The sequence below is a fragment of the Thrips palmi genome, unplaced genomic scaffold (genome assembly GCF_012932325.1).
Source record: "Thrips palmi isolate BJ-2018 unplaced genomic scaffold, TpBJ-2018v1 HiC_scaffold_8, whole genome shotgun sequence".
Lineage (NCBI taxonomy): Eukaryota > Metazoa > Arthropoda > Insecta > Thysanoptera > Thripidae > Thrips > Thrips palmi.
Genome location: NW_023144635.1, coordinates 694783 through 712343, shown reverse-complemented (window position 1 = coordinate 712343; position 17561 = coordinate 694783). Strand labels below are relative to the sequence as shown.

Here is a 17561-nt window from a genome sequence, read left to right as displayed (position 1 = left end):
GCGCCCAAATAATAGCTAATAATCTTCAATGATAATCCTTTCTATGCTTCCATAATCAGTGATATTCATAATAATGAAAAGTATATAAATGTAATCAATACAGAGCTATAATTTTATTAATTCAGCAATCAATGAACATGAAAATCTCGAGTTGGTTACCCCTTGACTGCCAGGGAGTCAGTGTGCCACGGACTGCAAACTCCGCTAGGAGAGTCACGGGTGCCTTTCTTTGCAGCTGCGAGACGCTGAGAGCGACCACGCCGACCGTTTGGCCGTTTTCTAGTGGCTCGGGGCTCCCCGTGACGCGCTCAGGCGCACTGAAAAAAGTGGCTCAATGTATTTTACTGAACGCGTTCAGTAAGGCTCATTTCAATAGAATGTACTGCTCGCGCAGTGACTGCTACGAAACGAGGTTTGATATATTTTACTGAGCGGCTCAGTAAGCGCCGTTCAGTAAATGCTATTGCAGTCCAGTGGACGCTACAAAGCGCTGTTCCGTCGCGCTCCCCACCACTTGCCTCCTCACCCCCGATGGGGCCCTGGCTCCACCCGCACGCTTCCCCCACCCCTGCTTCTCTGGAGGCGCACTGGCCGGGGCCGCTCAGACGCAGATGTGCACGTGTACCGTCTCTGGAGGCGGGCTCCTCAACGCGCAGGCATGGCCGAGTGGTACGGCGGTTGCGCTGTGATCGGGTGGCCCGGGTTCAACTCCGGGTCGCTGCCATCACAGTGTGGCAAGTCATACGACTGAAGTGAGAGGCAGAGGGGTACGGCGGAGACGGTGCAATGAGCGGGGGGTGGGGGTTGCGATAGACGAGGCGTTGGGGGCAAAATACTTTTGCTGGGCAATGCAATCTACTGAACAGACCAGTACATTGTACTACACCGGAGCAGTGCGATCTACTGAACGCGCCAGTAGCGTCCACTGAACGGGTCGATGCGATTTACTGAACGGACCAGTAGGATGCACTGAGCGGCCTGTTCAGTAGAATCTATTGGCAGGTCTTCACGTCGAAAATTCACTGAGCCGTTCAGTAAAATTTATTATCATGACAGTAAATTCTATTGAAAATTTTTTTCAGTGGGGGGCAGATTGCGGTGCCGCGCCGCGTCGCACACTCCCTGCATGTTTACCCGCTGACCCCTGGGCACACACACGCACACACACGCACAAACGCACGCACACACACACACACACACACACGCACACACACACCCTGCAACTCGCTCTCACTTTCTCTCTCTCTCACACACACACACACACTTAGACACGCACTCTGGGGCCCGTCAGGTTCGCGTTCGGCACCGCATCCGCATGCCACCGGTACATAAATCCGCGATCCGCGCACCGATCGATCTAATCACAACATGGGCTGCGCGCGGGGGCGCGGCGGGGCGCGGCGGGGCGGGGCGGCGGCGGGGCGGGAGCCGCGAGAGGAAAGGACCGGGATGGCGGCGCCCCCGGCAGCGCTTCTTACGGGATGGTTGCGGGGGCGCCGGGCCGACCGGGCTGACCGGACCGGGCCGCTTGTGCACACAAACTCGCACAAACTAGCAGTGGGTGGCGACATTAAACGCCGCGCGGGCCGCGCTGCCGTGCCTCGCCGTGTCGCGGGCAGCCAAAGGGACTTGCACGCCGAGGCACGCCATGTACAGCCCGCTGGCGATGCAGAAGGTCGCAGGTCACGCGCCGCGGTGGGCTGGGCTCTCGCGCGCGGGGGCCGGCGGGGGCCGGCGGGGGCGGCCGGGGGGCGGCAGGCCCGGGGGCGGTTGGCGCTGCTAACAGGTCACGGGCCGCGCATGTGCCCCCGCCGTGACGCGACGGGGCGTGTCGGGGGCGTGGGGCGCACGGGTCACCAACGCGGGTCGACATCGGACGACACTGGGCGTCAAGACGAGCGCGCTGCGCCGACCCGCCAGCGTGCCAGCGTCCACGACGGCCAGGTGGGGCTCGGGGGAAGCAAGCCCGCGATTAGCGGCCAGGGCCAGAGGGCCAGCGGTGGGGTAGACCGGGGCGCGGTGGACCGGGGCGGGACCGCGCGAAGCGAACCCGACAGGCAGCGGGTGCAGTGACCCTGCACCCAGCAAGCACATAGACACGCGCGCTCACATAGACAAAGACACACACGCACTAATCCTCACGCGCTCAAGCACCCACACACCCACACACACACACACACACACAGGCGCAAGTAGCTGGCACGCGGGCACGGCCGGTCTCCGCGGCGGCGGCCGGGGGACCGGGCTGGCGGTTCCACCGCCGCCTTACTCAGGGGTAGTTCGTTCCGCGGTTCGTTCGCCCGGGCACGCGTGTGGGGTCGGGCCGCGTGTCGTCCCACACAGAGGTCGCGCCGTCGACTGACTGGCGGGGCGACTAGCGGCGAGGCGGCGAGGCGGCGCTGGCGGCCGTACTGTGCGCGGCGCGGCGCGGCGCGGCCAGAAGCGGCGCGGCACAGCGGCACAGCCTGGGCCTGGGCACGGCACAGCGCGGCGAGGCACAACCAACGCGGCGCTGTGCGCGTACTGCCAGAGCAGAGGGAGGGGGCGGGGGCCGGGCGGGGTCCGGAGGGCGGCCGGGGGGCGTCCCGATCCAAGCCGAGCTCCACCCCCACGCCAGGACGGCCAGGACCCCGCCGGAACACCCCACCCACCCCCACCCCGCCCTCCTTATCACACGGCTGCTTGCGGGGTATTAATTCCATCCCTATCCGCCCGATACCCCCCACCCCTACCCCGCTCTGGTCGCTCTGGTCCGCCCGCGCGTCCGCGGTGCGGAAGTAAGACAGGGCGCCCCAGGCGGACGGCGCCAGATTGCCAGATTGGCGGCTCGCTTTATCCGCAGTCATCGGAAGAGGGAGAGTCGACCCGGCCCGCAGCCCCCGCACCTGCAGAGCTCAGTCCGACCAGCGCTTGTGTATCTACCTCGCACCCAAAAGGACCATTAGTGCGAGGGAAACAGAATCAGTCAAGGCGGAGAGGACGGACGGGTGGCGCCGATACTACACCTGAGCAGATTGCGCATTGGGCCCTTAGTCACCATCGAGCGGACATCCCCGGCTCTGCCCCGGACCGGCCGCGCCCCCTCCACCTTCCTCCACCTTCCTCCGCCGGCCGGACTGCTCCAGGCGGCTCCAGGCCCTGCCCCTGCAGGCACTTCGCCAGCGTCCGCAGACTCCAGCACGGCGCTGTCGGCGCTGCTGGCACGGTTGTCACCAGAACCGTGGGTCGCGTCCACCAACCCGGTCTGCCCGCATCCCCTGCCGGTTGCCCCCTCCCCGGCCCAGGCCATGGCACAGCCATGGCCCAGGCATGGCCCAGGCATGGCCCAGGGGGGCGCGACGGTCGACGGAAGCGGATCACTTTAAGGGCGGTATGCGAAATCGATGTCGGCCCAGGGGCAATGTTTCGGTGCGGGGCGATACCGGACGACTCGGGGCCGGCGAGGCCAGGCAAGGTGAAGGCGAAGGCGGTGCCCTACGAAAAGCTTCTTAAGTCAGCAGTCCGGCGTGGCGCGGCGCGCGGCCACGGCAAGGACAGACAACGCCGACCCGAGGCGGTTCGATCGCGCCACCGCGCCGCCGCCCCGGGCCGCCCGGGCCTGGCTACAGCTAGAGCCCCGGCTAGGAGCCCATACACAATGGCGTTCCACAAACATGCAGACATACAGTGCGCTGCGCTTCGGGGCGGTGTATTTTTACGAGCCCGCCCCGCCCCGAACCCGCCGCCGCCGAGTGAAGTCTCGAGAGGGTGCGTTGCGCTTTGCGTTTCAGCCCAAACAAGGGGTGCCTTTTTCTTTTTCGAAACCACCGTTCCGTCCTTGCTCTCGGTCCGAGCCCAAGCCCGCGAGCCGACCTTGCCTCGACGCACAACTGGTGGCCCGAGGCCAGGACGGGCGGGTCGGCCCCCCTTGGCTGCCTTGGCCGAGGCTTTTGGCAATCGGCAACGCTCTCAGGGCCCGGCAGGGTCGAGGGGCGGCCAGCCAGGACGACGCGCCGCCGATGATATGAGCATGCAACGTCACAGACAGCGAGACAGCGGGACAGACCTCGGCGAAGAGACACATCAACAGGTTGACGGGGGGCACGGGCAGGGCAGGGGCAGGGCGGGCCTCGTGTCGAGTGGCATGACACGACGGCGTTAACGGCCGCGGCCAACGCGGCCAACGCGGCGAGCGCGGCTTGCACGGCACGCCACGGGCCAAGGCGACGTCGTCCGTGGAGCACACAGTGTTTACGGCGCGGCTGCCGTGCTTGAGGACCTGGCCAGGGGCGACCCCCCGGCCCCGGCCCTCGGCTTTGCCCCTGGCCGCCCCTGCACGGTAAGGCCCTGGACGGTGAACGGGCAGGCGGCAGGCGAGGACGACACACAGGAAAAGTCAACAGCCCCCTACTCCCTTCTCTTTCCCCTTCCCCGCGCTCGCGGCACGCCACGCATAGCGGCGCCGCGGCGGGGCGGGGCGGGGCGGGGCGGGGCGCAAAGCACTCACGAGAGGCCAAGCAGGCCCGGACAACCGGCCGGGCGGGGCCGGGAGGACTAAGTGGAGGAGAGATGAGAGTGGATGGCGACAAGCCCTAAGGGCAAGCCCTAAGGGCCGAGGGTGGCCGAGAGCCTCCGCGCTAGTAGCGCTACTTGTTGAGCACGCCACCCCAACGGCCAACGGGCGAGGGCGAGGCGACTGGCCCTTGCCTCCCCTAGGCACTAGGCGCCTCCAAAGGGCCTCTGGGGCGAGGGGTTGGGGGTTGGGGGTTGGTATTAAAGCGGCGCTTTGTGCACGTTGTCGCACATGGGGGTAGGGGAGGTGCTTTGGAACCATTGGAACGCTGTCTGCTGAGCGGGCTGAAACGTCGAGGTGCTGACTGAAATCCGCCGTGCGCGCCACACGACTGCCTGCACATGCACACGGTTGAGGCTTACCTTGTCCGAGTCCGTCGTGTTGCCCGAGCCGAAGGAGGCCAGCGAGTTGCGGTCCAGGTTCTCAACACTCTCGTCGAGAGATGTCGAATCTTCCATATCCCTGGAACAGGAAGAGACAGACAAAGTCAGTAGAGTTTCAAACGAGACACCAACAACGTCCGATGCGATCTCCACTAAGACACAAACACACCTGCTTGAACGATAGCTAGGGGGTTTCGTCTTGGCTGGGCTCTTGGGCAGACTGAGAGGCAGCGCAGAGCTGAAGTAAGTTTCCTGAATCACTTCTCGCAGCTTTTTAACCCACATTTGTTTTGTCTCTAAATTAGATGCCTTAAGAACAATGCGGTAGTCTGAAATTGGGGCTCGGCCAGTCCACACGGCAAGTTTGCACTCATCACCTTCGATGTGTTCTGTCACACCCAGTTCTGAGGTCTGGAAAAATAAATATTTTGAAAGTAAATACGAGTTTTTTTCAATTCAGTAAGACGCAACATTTCAAAGAGGCAACGATCATTACTCACCATCAATTTGTTTTTGTAAATATATTTGGCCTTTCCATTAGAATCCTTAACTTCTTTGCTGAACAGCAGGTATAATTCAAAAAGGAAAATATGACGTTCTCTGCCCTTGCGAATAATTTGTTTTGGATCCCACACCTGGAAGGTGTCTTGCAGGATAACTTCTCCTAAACTGTCTAGATTTTTATCACAGCCTTCTAACAGGGAAAGATGCATAGCATCGTTTGCTTTCTTTGGTACATTGAGCATCACCTCTAATCCATCCTGAAAACAGGGCACAAGCAAGAGAAAAAAATTAAAAACTTACTCGAAATGAAAATGAATAACATCCCTTTTCATACATAATTAGTATTAAAAACAAAAGAGTCTGAAAATTGTATCTTGCCTTAATTTCTCCTTGTCCTTCTTGGCAACAGGATTGAAGATCTTTCAGGAGGAGTTGGTACTTGGTAATTCGTTGAACTGGCTTAATTAAATATGCTGATATTGGGTGTTCTACTCTATGACGTTTCTGTAGGTCCTCAAAAAAGGCCCCACCATGTTGGACAAGAAGGCTATTTGATTCTGGCTTATTTTTACAATATTTTACATACATATCAAATTTGGAAGCCCAGGTTACAAAACAATGCCCAACATCTTCAGGCATTGTTTCATACTTTTCTAATTCACGAAGAAAAATGTCTCTATGAAAAGCTAATATTTCTTCTATGTTACCAAAAATTACATCTTCACGTCCCCGTATTGATGGAGGGACTGCGGCACTATTGCGCATTTCATCTAAGAATATTCTAGCACAAATTTCCAAGTCTTTTACATAAGTACGTTCTGTTTGCAATAACTCAGCCATAATGAACTCTTTTCTCCTAGCAGATCGTCTCTTCTCTTCATTCAGGCCTTTCAGATCCTTTGCTGCAGCTGCTTCTTTCACTTTAGCTTCAAGAAGTGGATCTGAATTCCGGTCAATAGAGAGATCATGTTTGGTATCTTGAATTCCTAAGGAACTTTCAAGCTGTGAGCGGTATTTGTCCATTCGAACACTGAAGTCTTTATACGTTTTGTCAACAGCAGCTACCCATTGTTTAATGGATCCTGCATGAGCATGACTTTTTTCAACTAAGCTGTCTGCAAGTTGGATGAGAAGTTTTACTCGATCTCTTGTTTCCTGTAAAAATAGGATGAAACAGTTAATTTATGTGTAATTTGTTAATTAAACCACATTACTGTACAATCATCAAAATTACGTGTTTAAAAATACTAACCTTGGCAGTGCCTTTGAACTCATTATGTTCACTGAGCAATTTTTCAGTCTCTTGTCTTGTGTGTCCCACTGATGTGTGAGTAGACAGATATAACTCACCAGTGTCTTGTATCCAGTCTAGTGCCTGCTGAGCAGAGCGCTCAAATAAAACATACTGCTGACACTGATCTAACCGTTTCTTTCGATGAGTCCAATTATCTAAAACTTTGTTCTCTTGATTTAAGAGCTTGTCAAGAATGGCTGTAAACAAAATGAAATGTTAGGTAAGTTCACTGTCAACAGGTACACTCAGAAAAAAAAATGATATGAAAACGAAAACATATTCAGATGGGAACAGAAATAACCACATACTTTTAACTCTAGCATGAGCAGAACGTTGGGTGGACTCCCCCTGGAAACTGTACAGTTGCAATGAACGCTGAGAGTACTTTAGGAACGTTTCTGCAGTGCGCCTGGCCAAAGTACAGGCTTTCAGGAATGCTTCTTTCTGCTCTTGGTGCTTGGTGATGAGCTGGGATATCCTGTCTGCTACTGCTGGGGGCAGAGTGAAGCCTGGACCTCCACTCGTGCCATGCTCAGCCATGAGCTTGTCCATACCGCACCAGTCCTCATCACGTCTGTATTCTCGCTCCAGACTGTCCAAGACAGAGCATACCTGATTCAAAGACAGAAAAATGATTTCATGAACAAAATTTCACTTTGTCAATGACTTTGAAAATTTGGGGGGGGGAGAAGTAATAAAAATGCATACCTGCTCTGCAGTTTTGTAGAAATTTAAAGAAGCTGTGACAAGTTTGTGGCGCTCTTCGGCACAGGTCACTAGCTGCTGCCAACGCTGTGTCACTTCCTCAGCCATGTCTCTTATGCTTTGTGGCTCATAATGGTTATTATTGACTAATGACTCGGCTCTCTGTTTCACCTGAATAGCTGAGGTATGAGTCTTCTCAATGGCAACTTGAAACTGTTCGTGCTCTTTCTTCAGCTGTTCTGCGTCTTGCAGACATGTGGGGATGCTGAAGCTAGCCATCAGCATGGACTCCCCATTTCGTATCCAACTTATCACTTGGTTTGAATCGTTGTTAAACTGACACAGCTGAACACACTGTTCTAGTTTGACCCGCTTCAGTTCGGCAAGTTCGTCCACATCAATCTCACGCTCATGAAGAAACTCAAGGAGAACTTGCACCCTAGTGGCAGCACTGTACTGACTATCTGCCATCAACGTCAATCCAGATGATTCCAAAGACTGGCCTAGTTCTTGACCTTGTTGCATCACCTGGAAAACGGTGTTGTGCATGTGAGTCACACTGTCGTTGTGCAGCTGCAGGTGCTGTTCCGCTGCAGCCATCTCATGGCTCAGCTCCATGTGCTGCAGCTCTTCGGCCCATATTTCCAGCTGCGAGGAGACTTCTAACGCATCTCTTTCGAAAATGCGTAGCCTCAGGCAGAGGTCCAGTTTGAGCTTGCGTGTGGACCACAGCTGATCCAGTTCTTCCCGCTGCTTATTCAATCGTTCCAGGGAGGTTTCCACCGCCCCTACCGATCCAGTGGTGTCCATGACAGCATTGTGCAAACCAACACTCCTACATCGGGCAAGAGAAAATTACAATATTAGAGAAAGCAGAACAGCAAAACAGCAGAACAGCAAAACACGAAGGTTCCACTACATCCTGCAACAATCCTGACCTCAGTTCCTGCAGCAGAGCCTGTCCGTGCGCGATAGCCGCGTTGCATTCGTGCAGCGAATGGTCACGCTGGCGTTGGCACTCTTCCAGTGCACGCTGCGCTCCTTCCACGCAGTCGACGGCCTCCTCATTCTGCACCTCCTGCCGAAGCTCCTCGACCCAGCTGGCCAGCTAGAACGCAGAGAACAAGCATTAATGCCGAACCAATCTGCCGAGGCCGAGCCGAGCGATTCAGAGGAGCGTCTCTCTCGCACCCTTGCAGAGAGCCCCGTGAGTGCGACAGAGACAGAGCGATGAAACGACTGCTCTGAATCCGCCTGAATCGCTCGGTGGCCAGGCTGGCCACCCGGCAGCGGAATGCACCGCCCTCCTCCTCGCGGCCGCGGCCCCGCGGCGCGGCAGCCTCATTCCGAGGGTCGCTTTCGTCGCCCTGTCTCTCTCGCGCCTGGGCGGGACGCCGCATGAGGGTGAGAGAGGCCGAGCGACGAAAACGACCCACGAAATGAGTTGCAACTTACCTCGTCGCGGTGCGAGTAGAACTTGGCGGCCAGGTCAAGTCGGCGGCGCCGCTGGTCGACGCGGGCCGCGAACGACGTCACGTGGCTCTCCAGCTCGCGGGCCACGGCGTAGATCTCGCCGGCGTTGCACTCGCCCGTCCGGGCCAGCTCCTCGGCCGCCGTCAGCAGCTTCTCCGCGTTGGTGTACGTGTTCTGCAAGCAGACAACCCGCCCGTTAATCCGTGCGGATAAGCACGCCGTCGACGGGGAGGGCGGGGCCTGGCGAGGCGAGGGTCGTAGGGTGGGGTGGACCGAGGGCGAATCCTGCCGGAGTCCAGCCAGCCTAGTCCGCAGCGTGCGCGCCCGGCGGCGCGGCGGCGCGGCACTGTGCAAATCGCACATTGTCCTCGCCGAGCCTTCCCTCTTCCTTCATGCCCGGCGCGGCCTGGAGCGGCCTGGCGTGACGCGACGTCGCGAGCGGTGGCCCGCCGAGGCGCCAGAGAGGCCGCGCCGTCGCCGTCCCGCCGCACCGCTAGGCTGCGGCTTGTGTTGTTGGCCAAGGCTTGGCCGAGGCTTGGCCAAGGCTCGGATAGCCCGGCCGCCGGCCCGGCGGGGCGTAGAACGGCGTGGCTGCGGCCACCGCAAGATTGGAAGGGAAGGAAGGGCGGGGCGGGGCGGGGCGGGGCCGCCGGCGCATAGCCTGGCACGGCCTGGCGCAAGCAAGAGGCAATCCAAAGTACGAACAGAGTCCGCGAGACGAGACGAGACGGCGCCCATCTTCCCAGGCGCCGAGGGAAAGGGCCCAAAGGGCGCCCAGCGGCCAGTGTAGCGGCCGGTGTAGCGCACCGTGTAGCGCACGGTGTAGTACACGGACGGCTACAGGTCGCCAACGCCTCTAGGCCTGCCCTGCCGAGCGCGCGCCAACGCCCCAACTTGGCGGCGCACTCAAGCAGGACGACGGGGAGCGCGGACAAGAGGGGCGCTCGGCCGGGCAGACCGAGCAGGCAGGCAGCGGGCCCCGCCCCGGGGCGTAATGAGCCCCCGGGCAGAAAAAAGAACGAGTGCGACGAGGAGCACGAGGAGGAGGAGGAGGAGGCCCTCTAGGAGCGAGAATAGGGTGTCTGGTGGTGCGGAGCCACGGCGCGGCGTCTTCCTGGACACGCTATCGATTGCGACCTTACACCGTATACACCTGTACCCCGGCGGCGCGCCACCGTCAGGATGAGAATGCGTGGCGTGGCGTCGGCGGGGCGTGGGCGGCAGAACGTCCGCTGACACGCAGCCCCCTTCCCCTCCCCCTTCGCGGGGGGCTCCATGGCCGCGGCGGGCGCATTGTCCGAGCCCACCGTCGCAGCCCCGCGGCCCCGCGGCCCCGGCACGCCGTGCCCGCTTCGGCGAAAGCTGCGCGATCCACTCGCAGCTCGCATCGCAATCCTGCCGATCGGAGACGGACAGTACGGACAGTGCGGCTAGGCGGCCCGAAGGGGCCGACCCGACCGCAAACGGCCTGGAAGGCTGGAAGGCTGGTACACTGGAAGGCTGGCCCACGAGCAAAGCCGCCTCGCCAAAGCGGGCAGCGGGCCCGGGCCTTGTGTCCATACGTCGTGCTGCACCGCACCGCACCGCCGTGCCGAGCCGATCAACATGACCGCTCCGTTTTCACTCTCGCGGAGCGTGATTCCGCCTCGCGCACGCACACACGCACACACACACACGCGCGCGCGCACGCACGCTGCGCGAGCACCGCAGAGCATGGCAGAGAGCACGAGCGGTGTCGCGCGATCGAAGGGGCGGAAGCAGCGCAGCCTTTTTCACAAAGCTCTGCCCGCCTCGCGCTCGCGGGCGGGAAGTTCGAAGTCCCCGGCAGAGCGGTGGAGGCAGACAGGTCGACAGGCAGGAAGACCGCCCCGCCCCGCCCCGCCCCGCCCCGCCCCGCCCCGCCCCGCCCCGCCCCGCCCCGCGCGGCTCCGCCCGGTCCGGTCAGAAGCCCGCGCGGAACTCATACTCATCCACACGCGGTCCGCGGTACGCGGCACGCCACGCTCGCGGCCCTCGCGGCCACGCCCCGCGATCACAATCGGCGGAGAAACGCTGCGGCTGCCCGCGCGGTTTCCAATCAACGGGCAACGCCACACAGTGGGCCAGAAGACCGGTGGAGGCGGTCAGGTCAAAGTCCCGGACGCGTTTAGAGCTCTTGAGTCGCTAAATGGGACTCGAACCGAACGTGTGACCCCACCAATGGCTCTTCGGGCGAGGAATCTATTGGTGGGGTCACATGTTCGGTCCTAGTCCTGTTTAGCGACTCTGGAGCTCAAAACGCGTCTAGAGTTTTGGCCGCCTCCACCGGTCTTCTGGCCCACTGTGCGCCAGTAGTGCTACATAGTAGCCACAGCAGCCACGCAGCGACAGAGTCCTCGACCTCCTCGTCGACGTCGCGCGCCCCACGCACCGCGCCCCGTCAGCGGAAACGGCAGGGGAATGGAAATGAGAAAGAAATGAGCCCGCCGCTCTGCCAATACCCCACGCACAAAGTGACACCCAGTCGGTCCAAGTCAGCCAGCATCGCGCGAGTCCCTGGCGCGAGGCGTATCGACCGGACCATTCTTTTCTTTGCCCCGACAGCCTCGACACTGTAAGTGCGCGCCACGCTTTTCCCCTTTCCTTTCTTCCCAGCGTCGCGGCGTCGCGTCGGGCCATTTACCGCGTACCGCGCCGCCGTGCCGCCGTGCGCCCCGCCATGCGTGATCCCGCACACTGCAGCACTGCAGAGCACCACAGCCGCGTGCGGCAGGGCGGCAAGCACGGGGCGTTCCGAGAACCGCCCGCCGCGGCCAGGCCGAGGGCCAGGCGCTGTCGGCCGTGCCGCGAGGGCCGCGAGTTCGAGTCCAACTCGTGGCCCTTTTTTGCCGGTGTCCCCCGGCCGAGGTGCCCAGCCCCATCATGGTGCCCCGGCTCATCATCGCCGCCTTGCTCGCTTTTTCCCCGGCGCTATCCACACCGAGGCGCTGTCACAACCAAGCGTGTGGGAGAGAGGGCGACGAGCAGGCCGGCGTCCCGCGGGAGCGAGCGAGAACACAACACACGGAGAGGCGCCGCGTACCGCCGCGGGCCGAGGGCCACCGGACACGGAGGAGAGCACCGAGCACCTGCAGGCTGATTCGGAACGGTGCGGTCTGTCTGTCTCTCTCGCACTCGCGGGGCGTTCCATCGCGGTGCGAGAGAGACAGCGCGACCGGAGCACAGTTCGAGACCGACTTACTGCAGCTCGCAGCATGCTGCAGCAGGCCGCGTTGGCTACATATGGCGTGCCGTGTCGCCATCGCGCGGGGCTGGCGGCCGCTGGCGGCAAAGGCAGGGCATCGCCGCACCTGTCTTGTCCTGCCTTCGCCTCACGCCGAGAGTCGGCTTCGTCGCTCTGTCTCTCTCCCACCGATCCGGGACGCCCCACGAGTGCGAGAGAGACAGAGCGACGAAAACGGCTCTCGGACTCAGTCCCACAGTGAGCCAGAAGACCGGCGGAGGCGGCCAAAACTCTTGATGTGTTTTGAGCTCCAGAGTCGCTAAATGGGACTCGAACTGGACGTGTGACCCCACCAATGGATTCCTCGTTCGGAGAGCAATCCATTGGTGGGGTCACACGTTCGGTTCGAGTCCTGTTTAGCGACTCTGGAGCTCAGAACGCGTCTAGAGTTTTGCCCGCCCCCACCGGTCTTCTAGCCCACTGTGAGTCCGCTGCCTTCGCCGGCGCCGCCCTGCGACTTGCGACGCTTTCGCGACGCGCGCATCCTGCCGGCATCCACGCCACTCGAAGGGGTTATGTCACCGTCACCGCGCGACCTCTCTACCGGGCCTGAGTGGCCTGAGGCTGCGGAGCACTGCGGGGCCTGGAGCAGGCCTCGGTACCGCTCCGCTCGGCCCCGCTCGGCCCAACCACCGACAGGACCGCAAAGCGTTCGTAAACACGACCAAGACCGCGGCGACGGGGAGGACGGGGAGGAGGGGAGCGGCAACAACTACGACAAACACGCGCAACGCGGCAACGCGTACCCGACCAAGGAGGCGACCACACTGTAAGAGGTACTGGTCCAGACGGACGGACGGACGGCCGGCAGGGCGGGTCGCACGCTGCGCTGTACGGCAGCAGGGAAGTCCCATAACACACGTTCCACTGCGCGGCGCGCGGGCAGGACACCGACACCACCGTGTTACGGCGCACTCATACCTCACACTGGCCAAGCCACCCGCGTCCCGTGCCCCCGTGACATGACATAACTCGGGCGAACGGGCTGAGTCGGGATGAGTGAGTACTGAAGGCCAGGCCAGGCTGGGCTAGGCTTGGCCGGGCCTGGGCCTTGGAAGAGCTTTACAGCGGGGGTAAACACAAACGCCACACACACAGCGTCGTAAAATTACGAGTCCACACACCACACGCACCCAGCATGTGGGAGGAGATGTCTGCCCGCCTGTCTGTCTGCTCGCGGCGCAGCGCGGCGCAGCCATGCGCATAGCCGCGCCGAGACAACCGAGACCGCGGCGAACGACAACAGGGCCAACGCACCGAGCAAGCGCACCGCACAACACGCACTCTCGCAATGGACGGCCCGGCGGGACGGGACGGACGGGTTCGACGCACTATTGGCAGTGGGCGTGCCGCGGGGCCGCGTCGCAATCGCCTGGCATCGCTGTGGCTCCAGCAACGCTCCAGCAACGCTCCAGCAACGCTCCAGCAACGCTCCAGCAAGGCTCCAGCAAGGCTCCAGCAATGCTCCAGCAACGCTCCAGAATCGAAGTCAGCAGTCCCATAACGATTCTCCAGCAACGCCGGGCTTGGCACTTCATTTCTCATTCCCCCCTCTCCCTCTCCGCCGCGACCTCACCGCTAATTTCTTGGCGCCGTCAGTGATAACGTTTCCGGCGGGACTCGGGTCCTGCCTTTTCGCACGCGAGCGGCGAGGCGACCGACCGGGTCGCGGCGCCGGTTGCGCAAGTTTGGGGCGGGCGCATTCATCTCCGCCAGATGACCATCGCGGTGCTCTGGCGGCACCGCGGCGTCTCTTAAATGCCAGCGCGGCGGGACGCGACGCGGAGTCGCAATCCAAGATCCAAGACCGCGGTCGACCGACTACGGCGACCCTTCACTCTTTCACTGCCGCCGGCCGGTCGCCGCACCCACAGATCGCTCCAGGGCCGCCGTGCGGTCACCCAGGCAGCCGCCTTGGCAGCCGCCGCCACGACGCGACGCGCGGCCCTCAAGATGGCCCTTACGGTGGCCGGCCCTTACGGTGTGACGCGACCCGGTGGCCCCGTCGTACCGTACACTACAGTGCTGCGAGTGCCCCGCAGGGCCCAGCTCGGGGCGACGCGACGCAACCGGTCCGGTGGGGCTGGACTGGGCTGGACTGGGCTGGGGCGCTGCTGCCGTGCTACCGCCCCAAAGCGCCCCCGTCACGGCGGGCCCGCGAGCGGCTACGGCGGCCTACGGTGCCCACAACGGTGCAGCTAGCCGGCACGGTAAATGTAAAGCAGCTGGAGACAGTCCGTCCGTCCAGACCTGCGGCAAGGGGGGGGGGGGGGGCGACACTTGACGCTGCAGTCGCGCTGCTGACACCGCCTGACCCACAGAGTAGAGTACCGACCCGGCTGTAAGCCCCGCAGCGCCGCCCCTCCGCCCCGCCCCGCCAGCATCCCGGCTCATTGTTTTTATTCCTTTTCTCTGTAGGGGGCTCTCCTCCCGAGAGGGGGAGGCTAGGGTGGCCCCGCGGCCCCGAGCCCCAAGAGCACCTCCTCGCGGCGGGACACGTGACACACATGGGCGTGCCTCCGCCTCCGCGGCCTCCGCGCAGGGCTCCCCTAGCTTCCCCGGCCACGCCGCGAGGAGCAAGGCGAGCGAGCAAGGGTACCGAGGATGCCGAGGTAGAAAGCAGCCGGCCACGCTCTTGTTATTCCGAGGAATAATTGACAAGCGTCTGGCTTGTCTGGCCGTTCCTTGGCGAGGCAGGACGGCGCGACGGCACGACGGGACGGGCTCCCGACTGATACCGAATTTTCCCCTCCAATGGCGAACGGGAGCGCCACCGCCGCACGGCACGGCACGCCACGGCACGCCACGGCACGGCACGCCACGGCACGCCACGGCACGCCACGCCACGGCACGCCACGGCGCCGCGGCCGGAGCGGGACATTCTATTGTGGCAACTGTCATACCCTCCCAGAAACAAGCGTGAGAAGACACGTCAAACAGGTCCGACAATTTTTTGTTCGCCGTTTTGCCCAAGGCGAGCGAGGAGGCGGCCGAAGACACCGCGACGGCGAAGGCAGCATGCCGGCAGCGAGCTTTAGGCCCGTTCCGATTATTAATCAGGGACCGCATTTGCGGTTGCCGTTTTTTTCGGCGGGTGTCTGTAGTACTATAGAGTTTCCTTCAGCAAAGTCGATGAGCGGCCAGTAAAAACGCACAATGAACGAAACCGAACGACGGCGTGTAGGTGGGAATGAAAGGGAGCCACTGCACTGCAAAAGGTGCGTCCCTTCCTTCCCTCCCCATGAATCGCGCAGCCGCGCAGCCGATGGCACTTTTTCGAGCGCGCCGGCCAGCCGGCCCGACCAGCCGGCCCGACCAGCTTCACTTTTGCTCGGCGAGACAAAGGAAGGACTGGACTGACTCGGCGTTCACGGAAGGACACTGGCTGGCCCGGCCGCTCGGCTCGTCGGTGCATCACGGTGCATCGGGCGCAGCGTAGGCGCAGCACAGCGCAGCACAGCGCAGCACAGCGCAGCGGTACCAACCTCGGCCACTTCACATCTTGAGATCCACCGCCGCCAGCGTCAGGCCGATCGGGTTATCCAGCGCGTATCCAGAGCGGCGAATAGCCTGGAGCGGCCTGGAGCGAGCAACAAGGTCCCGTGGGATCTGCAGCCGCACCTGCTTCCCCTTCCCGGGTCCCCGTCGGGTCCCCGTCGGGCCAGGCAGCCTCCGGGCCGACACGGCCGACACTCGCTTGACACTTGGCACTGACACCCACACCCACAAGCACACCCCCACTGACACGACACGATAAGGACGCCGCCGCAGTCACGGCGCGGCACGGCGGCAGCGCGACGCGAACGAGACTAACGCGACGCGTTATCGGGCAGCACCTGGCGGCACACCGGGGCACGCCACAGGCTGCACTACACAGACTACACGGAGGAGAGGACGGAGGGAGCGGAGCACCGTCTGCCTGCAGCTTGCTCTGCTCTGCCCGACGAGGCCCAGCCCGGCGCGGCGCGTCCCCGGCCCCGGCAGCCCCGGCACAACGAGACAGGGAGAGAGGGGAGGGGGCGCGGGCGGCGCGGGGCGCGGCGGCGGGGCAGCCGGGCCCTCGCCGGGCCTGTTGGGCCGGCCAGGTCGGCCAGGTAGCCCCGCGCCCCGCCGTGCCGTGCGCAGCTCCCTCTCCTCTTACCTGCCTTTGCCACTCCGCGTCCTCCTCACCTGGCGGTGCCCGGCGTGCCGCGCCCTGGCGTGCCGCGCCGTGAGGTAGGCTTGGAGGACCGGCGAGGTCCTCAGAGGTCCCGGACACGACACACGCCGCCGCTAGCCGCCGCCCCACACAGCACTGCACAGCCACGGCTGGAGTCGGAGTCTGTCTGGACCATCTCGTTCTCCGCGCATGGGGAAACCAGACGGGCAGGGCCGGCAGGGCCGGCAGGGCTCAGAGCACAGCACGCTTGCCTGCAGCTCTTTAGGGCACACCGGGCGTGGCGGCGTGGCGGCGTGGCGTGCCGAGGCGAGGGAGGGGAGGCGCGCGCCCGACCAGGACCAGCCCAACCCCAGCACACATGAGCATGAGGGGTCCGTTGGTCCTGGAGGCGAGGTTGCCGATAAAGGCTGCTGCGGGACGCCGCCGCGGGCCATCGGTTCGGCTGGATGCACCGCCACTTCTAGGGCTGCCCTTAGGGCTGCCCCGAGTCCAACCACCAACCTGGCGAACGGCTTGGCCTCCACCGGCCTCCACACTCCACACCGGGGCGTCGTCGTCGTCGTCCAGACCGCGGCGAGCAGCTCTGCTCACACGCTCCGCGCCGCCCCTCTCCGTTGCCTCGTCTTCTTCGTCGCCGCCTTGGTCTTGGTTGTTGTGTTTATGTTGTTGTCTACTTGCTCGCCGGGTGGGGGAGGGCGGGGCCTAACGCCCTCCCCCCTTCCCCCGCCCCGGCCGTGCCGGCACCGGCCCTTCCCTGCTCGGCTCGTTCACCCCGACAAGAGCTGCTCGGAAGACAATAAGCCTGCTGTCGATCCGCCCGTCCGGCCCGTCCCAACAGTGTCCCATCCACCCCGTCTAGTTGTCCCGCAATGATCATTACGCACGCCCCTGCGGACTGAATCCGACAGGGCGGCCTCTCCCTCTCTCTCGCACTCATCAACCGTCCCGTGTGGGTGCGAGAGAGATACGACGGGACCTTCCGTGCGGAACCAGCCTCCTCTGCCCTGCCCCGCCCCGGTCCGAGAGCCCTTGTCTACGGAGGGCGCGTGGCGCAGCGTGGTGCGGGGGCGGACACAAAGAAACGCGTTCGTCACTGCAAACCGCGGCGGCGGCACGCGGCTCGCGAACCCGGGTCCGTCCGCGCCGCGCGCTAGGCCACGGCCACGCGGTGGAGGCACTGGCACTGGCGGCAGCGCGGCGGGCGTCAGGTTGCCGTTAGCCCGGTGACG

General features: G+C 62.5%; 1 protein-coding gene across 2 annotated transcripts in view; it reads right to left on the bottom strand.

Moving 5' to 3' along the window:
* LOC117653752 (kalirin) overlaps positions 1-17561 on the bottom strand; it is a 57317-nt gene that overhangs the window by 26568 nt on the left and 13188 nt on the right. For both annotated transcript variants that reach the window (XM_034399625.1, XM_034399626.1), the window contains 9 exons: positions 8894-9085; positions 8377-8546; positions 7442-8273; positions 7042-7345; positions 6692-6930; positions 5818-6594; positions 5436-5696; positions 5105-5346; positions 4915-5014 (listed from right to left, as the gene is read on the bottom strand). In XM_034399625.1, coding sequence (XP_034255516.1) covers positions 4915-5014; positions 5105-5346; positions 5436-5696; positions 5818-6594; positions 6692-6930; positions 7042-7345; positions 7442-8273; positions 8377-8546; positions 8894-9085 — 3117 coding nt within the window. The remainder of the gene's footprint in view (positions 1-4914; positions 5015-5104; positions 5347-5435; positions 5697-5817; positions 6595-6691; positions 6931-7041; positions 7346-7441; positions 8274-8376; positions 8547-8893; positions 9086-17561) is intronic.